Below are 15,603 nucleotides of genomic sequence, written 5' to 3' on the forward strand. Positions count from 1 at the left end.
GCAATGCAAGGGAACAGAGCACTATAAGCACAGACCATGTTTATGGACCAGAAAGTAGTCAGTGTGGATCAATGGGTGAGAGCCAGGCATTATGGGAGCTAAGCAGGACTTGGATTGGGTTTGAATGAGTTTGAAGGCCAAGTTGAGGGTTTTCCTCTATAGGCAGTGGAGGGCCAAGGACAATTTTCAAGGAAAGGAGTGGTAATACCAGATTTGTGCTTTAGAGGCAGCTTTAGCAATGTGGAAATGCTAGAGGGTGGGTGCAGGGAGACCAATTAGAGGAGCAATAATGAAGATGTGAACTAAAGTGGTATAAAGAGCCAGCTAGGACAGGATTCATGCCCTTGTTTGTTCACAGACACAAGAGTGCCTATTATGTGCAAACCTTGTGTTGACTGACGGTAGGGATGGCACACACAACAAAGAAAAATGAAACCCAGCTTATGTCCTCAAGATTTTATAATCAAGTGCAAGACACAGACCACTGAAACACTCTTCCCACATTCTTCTTTTGACTTCTGTGATAATCAGCATGTTCAACATGTGCTGCTCTGGCTCCCGTAGGAGCCCATTACCTCCTGCTTGTGTCCTCTAGGGCCACTCCAGTGCCTGGATTCCCTCCTCTCCTCACGCCACAGAATATCCCAAATGACTTAATTCCCCCTACTGCTTTGAACATCGGCTATATGAGGATTCCCTAATTCCAATCACTCCCTAGAGTCATAGTCATATAAAACACAACTGAACATCGCAACCCATGGCCCACTGGCACCTCCAACTCAATTCATCCAAATAAAACTCATCTTTCCTCCTCACCCAAACCAGCTTCTCCACTTGTGCTTCCTATCTTAATGTATTAACCATCACTCTACATCCACAGCCACAGCTGGAAACCAGGGTGTCATCAGTGCCTCATGGCTTGCACCCCTACATCTAATCTGTCACCCAGCCCTACCTAGTTTACATCTTGTGTGTCTTCTCTTTGGTGACTACCCTAATTTAGGCTCCCAACTGATCACCCTGTCTCTAGTTTTACTCTTTCAGTCTATACTCCATACTAGGCCAAAAGGATCTTCCTAAAATCCTGACCTCGTAACACACCCTGCTTAAGAAGTCCGTAGTGGTCCTTCAAGAGTTTAATCATGGTCTATAAAGAATTTTGTTGACAGCTCTTCAGCCTGGCTGTATGATATTCCATTGTCTGGAGGGGCTGTAGTTTATTTAACTAGTCTTTTTTTTTCCTTAACCCTCCCCCTTAACTAGTCTTAATAATAGATGTTTGCATTGTTTGTACATATTTGCTACTGTAAGCAATGCTACAGCTGACAACTTTGTGTACAGTTTATTATGCATGTGTACAAGTATATTGGATCAGAAATTATATGCATTTATAATTTTGAAGATTTACAGTTCTACCAGTAATATCTAAGAAAGCCTATGTCCCCACAACCGTGCCAGGAGTCTACTGTCAAATATTTGGAATTTTTGCCAATCTATAGGTGCAATATGATATCTAAATATAGTTTCAATTTTTAACAAGCATGAACACATGGAACAGACTGACAGCTGTCAGGGGGAGGGAGGAGGGAGAGGACTGGATGAAAGGAGGTGAGGGGATTAGCCAAAGAACATATATGCGTAGCTCATTGATGCAGACAACAGTGTGGCCAGAGGGAAGGGGGAGTCAGGGGAAGGGTGGAGGCAGGCGAAAGGGAGGGGGATATGGGAACATCTGTGTTAGTATCAACAATAAAAATAAAGGGAAAAAATAAATGCAGTTTCAATTTTCTTATGAGTGAAGCTGAGTATTTTTTCATATATCTGAGAGCCATTTATCTTTCTTTTTATGTTAACCATCCCATTTTCTTATTGGACTTTTGTTTTTTCATATTGATTTGAAGGGATTTTGTATATATGAAGCAAATTAGTCCCTTTGTCTATGATATGAATTGCAAATATTTCCCTCAGTTTGCCATTTGTCTTTGTTTATGGTGTTTCTTGCTTGGCAGAAATTATGGATTTTTATGTTGACAGATGTCCTTTTGTATGCTTTGGGAAATTTTATGCTATTCTGAAAATACTGTCTCCACTATGACATTATAAATTTATGTTTTTACTCTTTGAAATTTATTTAAACACAATTGATTCATATGGATTTATGTTAGTGTAAGGACTAAAGTAGATACCACATTATTTTTTTTTCAGATGGCTACACAATTGTCTCAATACCACTTATTGTATAATTCATCTTTTCCCTACTGATAGACAATGCCATCTGTATCATATACCAACATTTTAAATGTCTCGGGTTTACTTCTGGACTCTTTGTTCTCTTGATCACGTTGCCTATGCATGCATCAGCATCCCCTGAATTTTCCTATTTTAATTAGTGTAGCTTTTAATGGTTTCATATCTGGTAAAGCTTTCCCCTCTCATTAACCTTTTTTTCAGAATGTTCTTAGCTATGCCTGATGCAAAAATTTCTATATGAACCCTACATTCAGGTTCTGTAGTTAGTATGTTTATTGGGTTATGTTAACTTTATAGACTAATTTATGGAGAGCTGATTTATTTATGATAACAAGTCTTTCTACCCCAAAATAGTGTTCCTTTCCATTTACTCAAGCCTCCTTTTGTGTCCCATGATACAGCATTGTAGTTTTGGATCCCTAAATCTAGCGTACTCATTGTTAAGATTATTCTTAGTTTACTGTTGTTGCTATTGTAAATGACACATTTTATTCCTCTATATCTTCTAATTGGCTTTTGGTATATAAATTTGTGCCCACTTTACTAAAATGCCTTGTTTGTATTATTTTTTTCAGTTGATGTTCTTGGATTTTTCGGGTCGGCTCTCATATAAATAATGATAATTTTACTTCTTCTTTTCCAGTTTTTATAGATCATTCCTTCCTCTTCTGTAATTAAGCAGGCTAGTACTTCCAAGGCAATGTGAAATAAACGTAGTCACAGGAGCCATGTTTTTGGAATACCTAACTTTAATGAGAATAATTTAGGTTTCCACATTAAGTGTGATTCTGGCTTTTGGACTGAGATGTGTAAATTTTATCATTAATAAAGTTGTACTTCATAAACTCTGTCTGTGATTCTCTAACCTGTGTATTGATATTTTCAGAGGGTTTCTGGCTGTGTATGCAGCTCTCCCTTTGTGGATGATTTCTCCTCCCTTAGAGGAAAGAAAGATGTGTATAGGTATCAAGAAGGTATTATGTTGACTTAAAATGCATTGTGAACCCAAAAATAACTTTGTACTGGTCAACAGCTTTATTAAAATTGACTTCCTATAGTTGAGTCAACAGCAGATAAATTTTGGGTCCTCCAACTGAGTGCCCAGCAGATAACAGCCTTAGGTGAGAGGGACTCTGGTTCTGCTCTAGTGGACAGGAGTGGGGAAAGGCTGAGACTCAAAGTCTGGGTCCTTGACTTTGACCACTTGGCAGGAAATATTGAGACCCAAGCCCTAAGAACAGTGCCAACAGCTAATTTTTTTTTTTTTGAAAACTTGCTATATATACTACCCACTTGTGTATGTAGTGATTTACTCATTAGAACCATCCCATCAAGTAAATACTATTATTTCCCCACAGATGATGAAACTGAGGCAAAGAAAAGTTAACTTACTTAAAGTCACAAGCTAGTAGGTAACATTGCTGAGGTTTAAAGCCAAGCAGTTTGACTCCAGAGCCTGTCTTCTTAACCATCCTGCTCAAATCCTCCAGAAGGAGCCTGTAGCCCTGAGCAGATGAGCAAAGATCCTGCAGAAACCGTGAGCGGGGCCTCTACTATAAGCCACATCTATCTCAGGCAGACTATGCCAGGCTATGAAAGACTACTCTGGAACCAGGAACTGTTAACTGGAGGCTGATGGCTGGTGCCATTGCTAGCTTTTCTTTTTATCTACAATCTTCCTTCTTTTTGTTCCTTTGCTGGTTCCTCCTCTTAGCGTGCCCCAGGCACTGGTCTATCCATACTATCTCCCTAGACATTGGCATCCAAATCTTCATGATAATGAGTCCTTCATTATCTCCAGTCCAGTCCTCTCCCCTGATAGGACTAGGGTGTCCACCCCTCTACTCAACACCTCCACCAAGATACCTCACAAGCATCTCAAACTTAACATGTCTAAACAAAACTCTGTTTCTGCCCCCATACAAACATGCTCCTCCCACAGACGACTTCTCGTAAGTTTACTTAACACACTTACTCAGCAAATATTTATTAAGCATCTACTATAGCAGTGAGCAAAACAAACAAAACCTCTGCCCTCATACAGCTTACATTCTACTGCTGAGGAACATACAATAAACAGGGAAAAAAAGCACAGTACATCATACATTAAAAGATAATAGGGGCTAAGGAGAAAAACAAAGCAGAGGAAGGATGAAGACTGCAGGGGATAGCGACTAAACTTTTGAAAAGGCAAATGAGAGGAGCAGGAGATGAGGCCAAAGAAGTCACCAGGACTAGACCATGAGTTTTTATTCCAAGGAAGATGGAGATTTTGAACAGAGGCTTGACATCAGTGGATTTCCATTTTGATAGGAATATCCTAACTGCTGTGAAGAAACTGGAAAGTGAAAGCTGGAAGACTAGTTAGGGAGCTCTTGCAATAGTCCAGGTGAGAGATGATGGATCTAGGAGACTTGGATCAGCAGACAAGAGGATCGTGAACATACTTTAAAGGTAGGGGGTGGGGGCGGAAGGGGGTAGCATCCACCCAGTTTCTCAGGCCAAAAAAAATCTAAGCCTCATCCTTGATTCTTCTTTCCCCTATATCCCACACCCAACACATCAGTTCTGCCTCCAAAATATGCACCAAAGTTACTGTTTCTGTGTCTATCTTAACTGCTACCACAACTCAGCTAAATCACCTGGGTTTACCTCTCACCTGGATTGCTGCAATAGCTCTGTGCTTCCTCTTTTGACCCATACAATCCAATCTCCACAAGCAGCCATAGGGCTCATTTTAAAAATTAGATATCATAGGATGGATGCCTTTGCTCACAATCCTTTCAGAGCTTTCCAATGCATTAAGCATAAAGGCCAAAGTTCATTTTATGAACTACAAGAGCTAATGTGACCTTCCCCCTGATGACCTCTCTGTTCTTATCTCCTTACCCCTTTCTCTTCGTCATGTTGTTCCAGCCACACTGGGCTCCTTCCTGCTCCTCACTCTTTTCTGCTTTGGAGCTATGCTTTCTTCTCTGGCTAAATCATCTTATCCCAGCTCTTTGCACGACTGGTTCCTTCTCAACTGTAAAATCTCAGCTGAGTTGTCACCTTCTTAGAGACATCACTGATAACTCTCATATAATATAGATACTATATATAAATATTCCACCAGAACTTGTATCTCCCCACAACCTTTCAAGGGAGATAAAAATAAGTTAATACTTATTAAAGCAAGATGACAGAACAGTAAATGAAGTGGGAAACTTTTGAAGCAGAGGGCTATCATACACTGTCAGAGCTAGAAGGGCCAGCCCTCCATCTGACACTTCAACCCCCTAACAATGTCCAGGTGACATGTACTTGACACCTCCATTGAAGGGACTGCCCTAGCTGGATAGCTTTGGAATTGGATCTTCCATTTTCTGAGCCGCAGCATGTTTCTCTGAAGCTACTGCACTTCTGTGCCCTCCAAGGAAACATAAAACAGAAATCCTCTTTTAGAGGGCAGTCTTTCTGGTTTTCCTGGGTAGCTCCAACATTTCCTGTAGGCTTGTTCTCCCACTCCAAGATTCCTACCAGGGCACTCCCTTCTGAAGGTGCTTCCACGGGTCTCTCTTACCCCCCAGGACCCACAATGTCTCCAGCAGTCAAGGTGGATTTGGGCTGACGGGACCAATAGAGCACCGCTCCTTCTCCCCAGGGCCTCCACCTTCCAGGAACGCGGCCCATCAGTTCCACAGACATCAACCTCTCCCTGCCCCTTTACGCCACATCTCTCTGGCCAGCTCCTCAACATCATCTCCCCGCCACGTGCCTAGAATAGGGCCTAACACTGAATGGTTTCTCTAAGACCTCTTGTCGAATCCGAGAAACCATCAAAGACTCCTACTCTTCGTGAGAATTTCGAGGCCGAAATCTATTCCGCGGCCCGGGACCACCCAACCCTTGAGTCCACCCATCTAAGCAACGCCCCGCCTCCCCCCGATTGGCGTCGCCCCTCAGCCTATCCCGCACCCAGTCTCGCCTGTCCCTTTAATCGCACCCCTTAACTGAGTAACCTCTCTGGCGCCTATAATCCCTGAAGTTTCCCCATTGGGAAAGCCTTTGACTTCACCTGTTAGCAAAATAGTGGCATCTTCACAGCCATGCCACACCCCCTTCACGCCCGTACTCCGCGTGACCTGGAAGGGATTGCTCAGTCCCCAGTTCGGAGACCCGGAAGTAGACGTACCTCACGGAAGCTGGCTTTGGCCCTGCGGCTGCTGCCGTCGCCGCGGAGAAATTGTTGGAGCTGGCAGCCTAGGAATGGTAAGACCTTGCGGTTCGCCTATGAGGGTTCCAAGCGGAGCTGGGGGGGTCAAATGGAATTTCCCAGAATGCCTCCAGGGACGACCCCCTCCCCAGGTTTGGGACCCCGCCCCGGTAGCGCCCCGAAATTCTGCGCATGCGTACGCCCGACCGGGCCTAATCGGGTCCGAGATGTTACGCATGCGCGCGCGGGCCGGACCGGGCCAGAATCAGGTCCGAGATGTTACGCATGCGCAAAGGTAGTTTGCGGAAGGTGGGGTGAGAATTGGGCCGCGAAATTGGTACCCGCTTTCCCCGCCACCAGCCCATGGGGCTTAAGCCAAGGCTGCGAGACCATCGGGGTGTTCTCGATGCTTTGCTTTTGAGTTTCATCACCATTCCTACCCCGACCTGCTAAAACAGACCTGGACTGACCTCCCACCTTGGTGTGCACTTCAGGGAGTTACCCGAAGGCCGGGGAAGGAAGGGGACGCACACCCTTCCTCAGTCAGCCCGTAGAATCAGGGCCCTTCGCCCCCTCCCCAGTTGTCAAGATTCCCGGCCGTATTTTATGGGGCGGTGCGACGAGCACACCTGGGGACAGGGCCGAAACGCTGCGAGAAGACCAAGCAGCCCTGTGCAGAAGGAGCAGGATCCGCCAGTGGGGCGCCCTGAGTCCCCAGCGCCTGAGTTCTGCGCAATTTAGTTAGGAGCTCCTCACCCCAAGAAGCGGGGCGGGGGAGGCGGTTGATATTCGGGCAGTTTCCAAACCGTGTTTTTTAGTTTTACCAAGTTACCATCCACTAAATCTTCCGCTAAACATGCCAAGGGGGGGGGGGGGAGAAACGAGAGAAATTGGCTGGAATTCTATACTTTTCCTGTCTTTCGCCTGAGAGGGAAAGGGGTGCTGCTGCTGAGTTGAGTGACCAGCTGATGGAAAGAAAAAGTGAGCAAAGAATGCCTGGTTTCCTGCTAGTGTGTATCAAGGCTATTAACCTATGGGCTATGAGTAGAATTAGTGGGGTCCGTGAACCCCCTAAATGGTATGTGTTTGTACATTTTTCTGGAGTCCATAGGTTTTATCATATTCTCAAATATGTCAGTGGCCTTCAAAAGGCTGCTGATTTATCAGGGTCATATTGGCGAAATAGAGGCATGTGTCTTTCTTGTGTCTTCCCTGGTTTATGGGTCCTGGGAGGGACCTGTTGTAGTATAAGGAGGTGAGGCTGACCAACTGGAATCCTGAGCCTCAGGAAGCCTTATTTTCCTTTGCAGAATCTCTTCTCAGCCTCTAAGCTTACCTGGTCAGAACCCTTGGATGAGCCTGTGGGACCCTTCCTCCTAGCCCTGTGGTTTGGAACCAGTGGCTTTGGGACTGTAAGAGGATGGACAAAGGTACTATGAGGCTGGACCAGCTCCCCAAATGATTGGGCACCAAGCATCTGCTGATTCCACCCTGTGCCCAGCACATGTGTGTTTCGGTCCTGACTGGACATTGCCATCTCCCCCTGGGCCAGCGCTACCCACGTACCTCTTGGCAGAGGCAGCGGTTGACTGGTTTGCTGTTGAGCTGCCACTCTTTGGCATGGCTGCATTTTGATGCTAGAGGGAACGGTTATACCCAGAGCCCATTGTGTCAGCATCAGCAGTCTGACCTGAGCACCATGTGCTGCATGACATGACACATGGCACCGGGAGAACCATCCAGCATGGAAGGTCTGGGCTAGGTCTGAGCCCAGATCGGGTCTGGATGGCCAAGGGATTTCCACCTTAAAACCTCAAGTGTCAAGGAAGCAGGGGAGGGGCTGAGAGGTTGTCACAGGAAAGGAAGGATTGAGAAGGAGACCTTTGAGCAGAGGCTCAAGGCTTTGCTATGTACTTAGGAGGCCTAAGTTCACTACTTTTCTTTTATAGATTCTCAGGGGCTGCTAGATTCATCCCTGATGGCATCAGGCACTGCCAGCCGCTCTGAGGATGAGGAGTCACTGGCAGGGCAGAAGCGGGCCTCCTCACAGGCCTTGGGCACCATCCCTAAACGGAGAAGCTCCTCCAGGTAGCAAGGGTTTGGAGGGCCAGGGACTGAGCAGGGCATTAAGTACTGCATGCCTTTGCCGTTGTTGGGAATGGCTGCCTAGGACCCTTAGGGGCCTAAGGGTTGGCAGAGCCGTGTGCTTTTCATCTCCCTCCTAAATCCCTGACTGAGGGCAAGGGAGGGAGATCTTATGCCTTTGATGTGGAGTCTTTGTGGTACAGGACCCTTTTGTCTCAGAGGGGCGGAGCATAGCAGCTCCGTGCCCCATCCACTGAGCTGGAGCTCTTAGCACCCTGCTGGTAACCTGCTCTGTTCTGGAGGTGTGGTGTATGTAAGTGGGTGCTGGGGAGGGGGCAAGGATTGCTCAATGGGTACGACTCTCCACAGGTTTATCAAGAGGAAGAAGTTTGATGATGAGCTGGTGGAGAGCAGCCTGGCTAAGTCCTCTACCCGGGCAAAGGGGGCCAGTGGGGTGGAACCAGGGCGCTGTTCTGGGAGCGAACCCTCCTCTAGTGAGAAGAAGAAGGTGAGGAATTGGGAGAAAGGATGGGGGAGATGGGGAACAGGGCCACATTTTGTGTTTCCCTACAACTTGTCAGCTGGCAAGAGTTCTTTGGAGGATGCTATGAGAGGACCAAACTGCCCCAGCCCCAGTCACAGATGCCTTCCTCCTGGGAGCCCATCTCTCCCTACTCCCTCTTTCTTGCTCTACTCCCCACCCTTTGGTGCATCCTGTATCACATTCTGTGTGGGAGGCATGGAGCGTGTATCTATTTTGGGAGCAGACAGCCTGTTCCCAGCACTGCTGGGTGTAAAAATAACCCCCAGGTGGCATTGCTCTGGCCCAAGACACTGTACCAGTGAGAGTGTTTTCCTGGTATCCTCTCCACCCACCCTCTGCTCTGGGATTGGGGTGCCACCAGCAAAGAGAAGACCCCATATGGTCAAAGACTATGTAGAAGTGCTCTGGTGGGGGCAGGCATTAGAAAGCTGAGCTCCAAGCCTGTGCTCCTTATTGTGGAGTGGGGCCAGGGCTGTCCTACAGTATGTGAAGCTCTAGGCCTGAAGACCCAGCTGCTCTGACGCCAGCTTTGAGTTCACTGTGTTCTTGTCCTCTGTCCAGGTGTCCAAGGCCCCCAGTACTCCTATTCCACCCAGCCCAGCCCCTACCCCTGGACTCACCAAGCGTGTGAAGAAGAGCAAACAGCCACTTCAGGTGACAAAGGATCTGGGCCGCTGGAAGCCTGCAGATGACCTCCTGCTCATCAATGCTGTGTTGCAGGTAGTGCTTTCCACTACAGTTTTCATGTCCCACTCTTCCCTCCAGCTTTCAGTTGTCCCTCACCTAGCCCAGCGGTGTCCTATGGGTGGCAAGGGAAGGGTTCTTTCCAGTGCAAAGGCTGAAGCAAAGCCTTCTGGGCTCTTGCAGACCAATGACCTGACATCTGTCCACCTGGGTGTGAAGTTCAGCTGCCGTTTCACCCTTCGGGAGGTCCAGGAGCGCTGGTACGCCCTGCTCTACGATCCTGTCATCTCCAAGTGAGTGGGGCCGGCTCCAGCAGTGGAGAAGTATTAGAGATACCAGAATTTGAGCCCTGGAACAATGGGACTTGAATAAGGGCCCAAGGAGGTGGCCTGGGAGGCAGGGCTCTTGGGTCCTTCCATCATATGGTATGATACCAAGACCTGCCAGATTTCAGAGGGGAGCTTCTTCCTGCTGCCAACCCTGCTAATTCTGGCTTCATACCAGAAGCAAGGGGATTTGGAAGCCAAGCAAGCAGCGTAGGAGAAAACACCCAGATGAGAGCCAGCAGCCATAGTTCCACCACTCTGCACATTGTGGTTTGGGGCAAGTCATTTCCCAACTTTTCCAGACAGACTTCCCATAGTTCCTTCCAGCTCCAGCAGCCTGAGTTGGTGTAAACCTGTGGACACATGTCCCATACACTCTTCCTCCTCGGTCACTTCATTTAATGTCATCCAGATTTGGTTGGATGCTTAACACCTGTCTTCTGCTCCACAGCCCCTGGCACTGCTTCAGTTTTAGCCATGACCCTGATACACCAGGAAACAGGCAGGGCTCAGCATGGGAAAGGGGGGTGCTGGGAAGTGGCTGGTGGGCAGCTTTGGCCAAGAAGGACAAAGGTCTTGGGGATAGAGCCTCAGCTGAACTCGGGATCTCCCTCAGGACTGGCCTCTAGGGGGCTGTGCCTTTAAATCTCTCCACAGGATTGAACACAGGGACTTGTTTCCTGAGTTGCCTGTTCGTGCTTTGGACAAATCCATGAGGCCGTACATGCCATGCTAAGCCTTGGGCTCTTCCTATTGAGGGCCTGGCCTCTCATTCTGCGTCTCAAAGACCTGAAGGCTTTGAGGGAAATAGGAACCTCAGATTGCTTGACATCCTCCCTTCAACCCTGCCCTGACCTTGTCTCCTCTCTGCCCAGGCTGGCCTGCCAGGCCATGAGGCAGCTGCACCCAGAGGCCATCGCTGCCATCCAGAGCAAGGCCCTGTTTAGCAAGGCTGAGGAACAGCTGCTGAGCAAAGTTGGATCGGTAAGGATGAGGGCTGGTAAGGCTGGTGAAGGGGCTGGGCAGGGTGGGAGCTGGACCACCTGGAACATTGACGTGGGAGACCCCATTGCCTGGAAACATGCCTGTGCTGTCTGTGCAGATGCACACACCCTTGTGGACAGGTACTTGAGAAGAGCCGGTCTGGCTTCCTGGGCAGCCATAATTGTCACTTCTCCCAGCTCCTGGTGGGAATGGATGGAGGTGAGGGTGGGGTTGGTAAGGCAGAGGCAGGAGTGAAACAGCACAGGTTCCTAGAGCGTCTCCTTGCCCTCCAGACCAGCCAGCCCACCTTGGAGACCTTCCAGGACCTGCTGCACAGACACCCCGATGCCTTCTACCTGGCCCGCACCGCCAAGGCTCTGCAGGCCCACTGGCAGCTCATGAAGCAGTACTACCTGCTGGAGGACCAGACAGGTAACTGGCCCCAGGGGCTGGCAGCATGGGTGTGCGTGTGTGAGTGTGATGTGTTCGGGGCACAGCTGCCCTTAAGCGCCTTGTAGTAAATCCCTCGGTGGCCCCCAGTGTCTGGCTCATGTCTCTTTGCAGCAAAAACCACTTCCTCCTAGGCAGAGGGAAAGTAGCTGGAATGGCCTTCAGCTTCATGATAAGGGTAGCCAAAGTTGCCTGGGATCCTGGGCAAAATGCCTAAATGGCAGAATTATCTATCACTTCTGGGGGGGGTTTTTTTTTGACATTTTATATTTATGTAAATAACATGTTAATATGCTTCATGAGCAAAATGTGGACATCTGCTCACCCTTCCCTGTTTCTCTCCCAAGAGATGAGGACTTTTCTAAGCCCTTCTACCCTTCCTCTCTTCATTCTCCTCTCACTGGCTGTCCTCCTGCTAGCAGCACTGTCAGGCTGCCGTTGGGCCGTTGAGAACCCACTGGAACTTCACACCCAGTCCATTTGCCCTTCTCCTTCCCCAGGGCCCAGGTGCTCCCTGATTCATCTCTTCCCGCAATCAGCCAAACTCGCACTCTCCTAGTGACAGGTCAGGAAAGCAGTCTGATCAAACTGCGGGAAACACCTAGTTAGATTTGGGGTTCAAGGTCAGACTTTCATGATGCAACACATGCCGCCCGTCCCAAACGTTGCACGTTGCCTTCTACGTCGTCGTTCCCATTGCTGCGGAAAGGGAGCTTCGGCGGGCCCTTCACTTTACTCTCTAGGTCCCGCAGCCCTGGCTGCTTTAAAGATACTCCTTCAGCAGGATTTTAGGAGATCCTTTTGCAGGGGAGGCCCGATCTCTCTTTCCTAAGGCTCTCTGAATTCTGTGCCCCGCGGGCAGCTCGCTGTATTCCTGCAGCTTTCAACTCTCTGCCGCTTCCTCAGGCTCAACTATCACTGAATCCCCATAGAATGGACACTGGGGAAAGTTAGCTATAGCTAACTCCATTGTCACAGTTTGAAAAGTTACTTTGTGTAAACTTACTTGTCAACTTAAAAGTTTAATTTTTTTCTCCAAGAGCCTTCTTATGTGGGTATTTGACTTCTTGCTGTTTAGAGCTAGGAGTCCCTGGGAACAGGGGGTATACGCTGCTTAGCGGTTAAGTCCACTGAAAATTAGTGTGGTGGAATTTCAGGCAGCTGTGGTGGGGAGTGGCTTAATGGGGGTGACCACCCCAAACCTGTCTTCCCACACAGTTGGACCTAAGGAGGTGGGTGTGGTGGCAGAGGGAGCATTTGGCAGGCGGAGAGGACACCTCGGCGTTGTCCGTCAAACTGCTCAGCCGGCAGTTTCACAGCCACAGGCTGGTGGGAGCTGCTCCTGAGCAGACCTTTGCAGTCGTGGGAGCGGCTAGCCTGATGGTGGAAGTTCTCAGATTTTGGAGGTTGCAGTCCCTTTTCCATTTTGACCAGAGAAAAACTGAAAAACTTTCATGAAGCAGTATTTATTCTGAACATATCTGTTGGACTCGAGATAGAAAGAGGAGTGCAGCAGAAAATACTCGGGAGCATGTGACGCTTTTGGGTTTTGCATTTGGGATCAGGAAAGCAGGGCTTAAATCTCGGCTTTGCCCTAAACTAGAGTCGCACCGCTGGACCTTCCCTCCGGTGCCCGTTTCCTCGTCCGTAGTAAAGTAGAGCTAATAGCAGTGCCTTCGCTACTTCGTTCAGGGCTGTATAAGGGCCCTTTGCCCCTGAAAAGTGAACATGAAAGTTTGACCTTAATTCCCTTCCCTTTTTAGAACCACCTCTGCCCCGTTAACCCCAGGCATGCTTTGTGCCAAATCAGCGCACAGCCCAGTCTGGCATGTGCTCCGTTATCGGTACTGGGCTCACTGCTGTTCCCATCTTTATGGTGTGTCCCCTTAGTTCAGAGGTCTGCTCAGCAGCTTGAGGTTGAGTAGGAGCATCAGCGCTGACCCTCCTTTCATCCTTTGTTCAGTGCAGCCACTGCCCAAGGGGGACCAAGTGCTGAACTTCTCCGATGCAGAGGACCTAATTGACGACAGTAAGCTCAAGTGAGTGGCTGGGGCCTCGGGCAGCGTGCAGAGAGCTGAGTGTCTCTCTGGGGGCGGGGTGCCCAGGGTACTTGGCCCTACCTCTCTTGCTGCAAACAACAGAGCCCAGCCTAGTTTCAGCCTTAACTTCCAATAGTAGCTATCACCCAGTCTTCCTGCTGAACCCCGCTCCCCCAACCCCACACCCCCTGAGTGTCTTACCCCACCCAACCCCAGAAGGAGGCTAGGCGCAGGCCGGAGAAGCAGCCTTGCGCCACTTGGCTAGGGGGCTGAGGGCGGTGCTAATGGCCGAGGAGCACCTGAGGGTGAGGGCAGGTGAGGGCAGGTGAGCTGGAAGTGGAACCTCGTTCATCCTTCCCTTCTCCCCTCCCAGGGACATGCGAGATGAGGTCCTGGAACACGGTGAGTGTGTCCTGGTGGGGACGGTGAGGGGGTGTTAAGCGCCTGCCAGCACAGAGAGGGCCAGTACAAGAATCAGGTGACTTTGGAGTGTCCCTCCTTACCACCCCATCTCACCCCAGAGCTGACAGTGGCCGACCGGCGCCAGAAGCGGGAGATTCGGCAGTTGGAACAGGAACTGCATAAGTGGCAGGTGCTGGTAGACAGCATCACAGGTGAGGAGGCCAGCAGTCCAGGAGGGCACACTTCAACTCCCTGCCCCACCCTGGGCCCCCGGGGTTGCCTGTCTGGGTGCACCCTCCTTTCCCTCAGCAGACCTTGCCCTGGCTCCCTGCCTTCCACCGAGTAGCCCTGAAGGGTGGACTCCCTCCCACATGGGCTGCTCTCCCCCAGGCATGAGCTCTCCAGACTTTGACAACCAGACGCTGGCTGTGCTGCGGGGCCGCATGGTGCGGTACCTGATGCGCTCGAGAGAGGTGAGGCAGGCCCAGCCCCATCCCGTCCCTGTTCCCCCTTCCTGAGTTTCCCTCCCCTATCAGTCTTCCCCTCACTGCCCTCTGTGTCCGGTCCCCGATTTCTTGTCTTTCCCTGGCCTGTGTGGACCCGTCCCCTGGTCCTCAGCTACCAGCCCTCACCTGCCCTATCTCCTCAGATCACCCTGGGGAGGGCAACCAAGGATAACCAGATCGACGTGGACCTGTCTCTGGAGGGCCCGGCCTGGAAGATCTCCCGGAAGCAAGGTACCCGCAGGAAGCACGTCCCTCCTGGCTCCCCGCTGCCCTCTCCAGCCCTGGGGCTCGGTCTCTGGGAACTCTCACCAATGAGTTGGCATTTCAAGATTTCTAGCTGGGAGTCCTGGGTCTCTGGCCTGTCCCCAGGAGGCAGAGAGGACACACGGGGGCTCTGGGCTCTTGTCTGGCCTCCCCCTACCCCGTCTCCCTCTTTTTCGTCTCTGTTCCCACAGGGGTCATCAAGCTGAAAAACAACGGTGATTTCTTCATTGCCAATGAGGGTCGGCGGCCCATCTATATTGACGGACGGCCCGTACTGTGTGGCTCCAAGTGGCGCCTCAGCAACAACTCCGTGGTGGAGGTGAGCTGGGAGGGAGGTGGGGAGGTCACAGCAGGAGCTGCCTGGGGTGTGGTGAGCCAGTACGCGGGCCTGGCTCCCAGTCCCACCACTGTCCTCAGCTGTCCTTCTCTCCTGCCCAGATTGCCAGCCTGCGATTTGTCTTCCTCATCAACCAGGACCTTATCGCCCTTATCCGGGCCGAGGCTGCCAAGATCACACCACAGTGAGAGTGGAGGCAGGAGCCATGGGCTCTTTCTGGCCTTGGTATCCCCTGTCATTCCAGCTCCCTGGAGCTGGGAAGTCGGGCTCCTGGAAAAATCAGAGTGGGCAGCAGGAGACCCAACCAACAGCCCATTGATCTGAGCCTCTGCGGGGGCAGGGCTGGCCCACAGGGCCTCCCTGGAGGCTGGGGTCCTGTAGCCTCCTGACAGCCAGAGCCCCTCCCCTTTTCTCTGCAGACCACCATCCCCTTCTCCCCCAGATTCCCTCCTTCATCCCTGTGTCTCCAGCTGGTTAGCTTCAGACTTTTCCTTTATTATTTTTCTTTTGTAAATAAAAGGCACTGAGTTCCAAAGT

General features: G+C 50.1%; 1 protein-coding gene across 5 annotated transcripts; it reads left to right on the forward strand.

The window, feature by feature from the left end:
* The first annotated feature begins 6,323 nt into the window (after positions 1-6,323).
* Positions 6,324-15,601, forward strand: MCRS1 (microspherule protein 1). Of its 5 annotated transcripts, none has more exons than XM_028532363.2 (15): positions 6,390-6,501; positions 7,756-7,875; positions 8,395-8,533; positions 8,900-9,038; positions 9,636-9,794; positions 9,942-10,051; positions 10,960-11,068; positions 11,362-11,500; positions 13,482-13,557; positions 13,931-13,959; positions 14,079-14,171; positions 14,350-14,432; positions 14,609-14,696; positions 14,921-15,048; positions 15,168-15,601. In XM_028532363.2, the coding sequence occupies exons 2-15, from the start codon at positions 7,866-7,868 to the stop codon at positions 15,252-15,254; spliced, it is 1,389 nt and encodes a 462-aa protein (XP_028388164.1). In that variant the 5' UTR covers positions 6,390-6,501; positions 7,756-7,865; the 3' UTR covers positions 15,255-15,601. The 5 variants fall into 5 exon arrangements, with proteins under 5 accessions (XP_035874965.1, XP_028388164.1, XP_028388166.1 ...); XM_028532365.2 differs by having other exon boundaries at positions 9,942-10,018; XM_036019074.1 differs by lacking the exon at positions 6,390-6,501 and adding an exon at positions 7,339-7,426.
* Positions 15,602-15,603: the final 2 nt, after the last annotated feature.

The sequence above is a fragment of the Phyllostomus discolor genome, chromosome 2, assembly GCF_004126475.2.
Source record: "Phyllostomus discolor isolate MPI-MPIP mPhyDis1 chromosome 2, mPhyDis1.pri.v3, whole genome shotgun sequence".
In the NCBI taxonomy this organism is placed as follows: domain Eukaryota; kingdom Metazoa; phylum Chordata; class Mammalia; order Chiroptera; family Phyllostomidae; genus Phyllostomus; species Phyllostomus discolor.

What these genes read in the sequence shown, in the direction of transcription:
- MCRS1 (XM_036019072.1), top strand. Translation starts at nt 6,339, where the DNA reads ATGCCACACCCCCTTCACGCCCGTACTCCGCGTGACCTGGAAGGGATT. An exon ending in CCTCTAGTGAGAAGAAGAAG is followed by an intron (nt 9,039 to 9,635) that starts GTGAGGAATTGG and finishes TCCTCTGTCCAG; the next exon opens with GTGTCCAAGGCCCCCAGTAC. An exon ending in AGATGAGGTCCTGGAACACG is followed by an intron (nt 13,960 to 14,078) that starts GTGAGTGTGTCC and finishes ATCTCACCCCAG; the next exon opens with AGCTGACAGTGGCCGACCGG.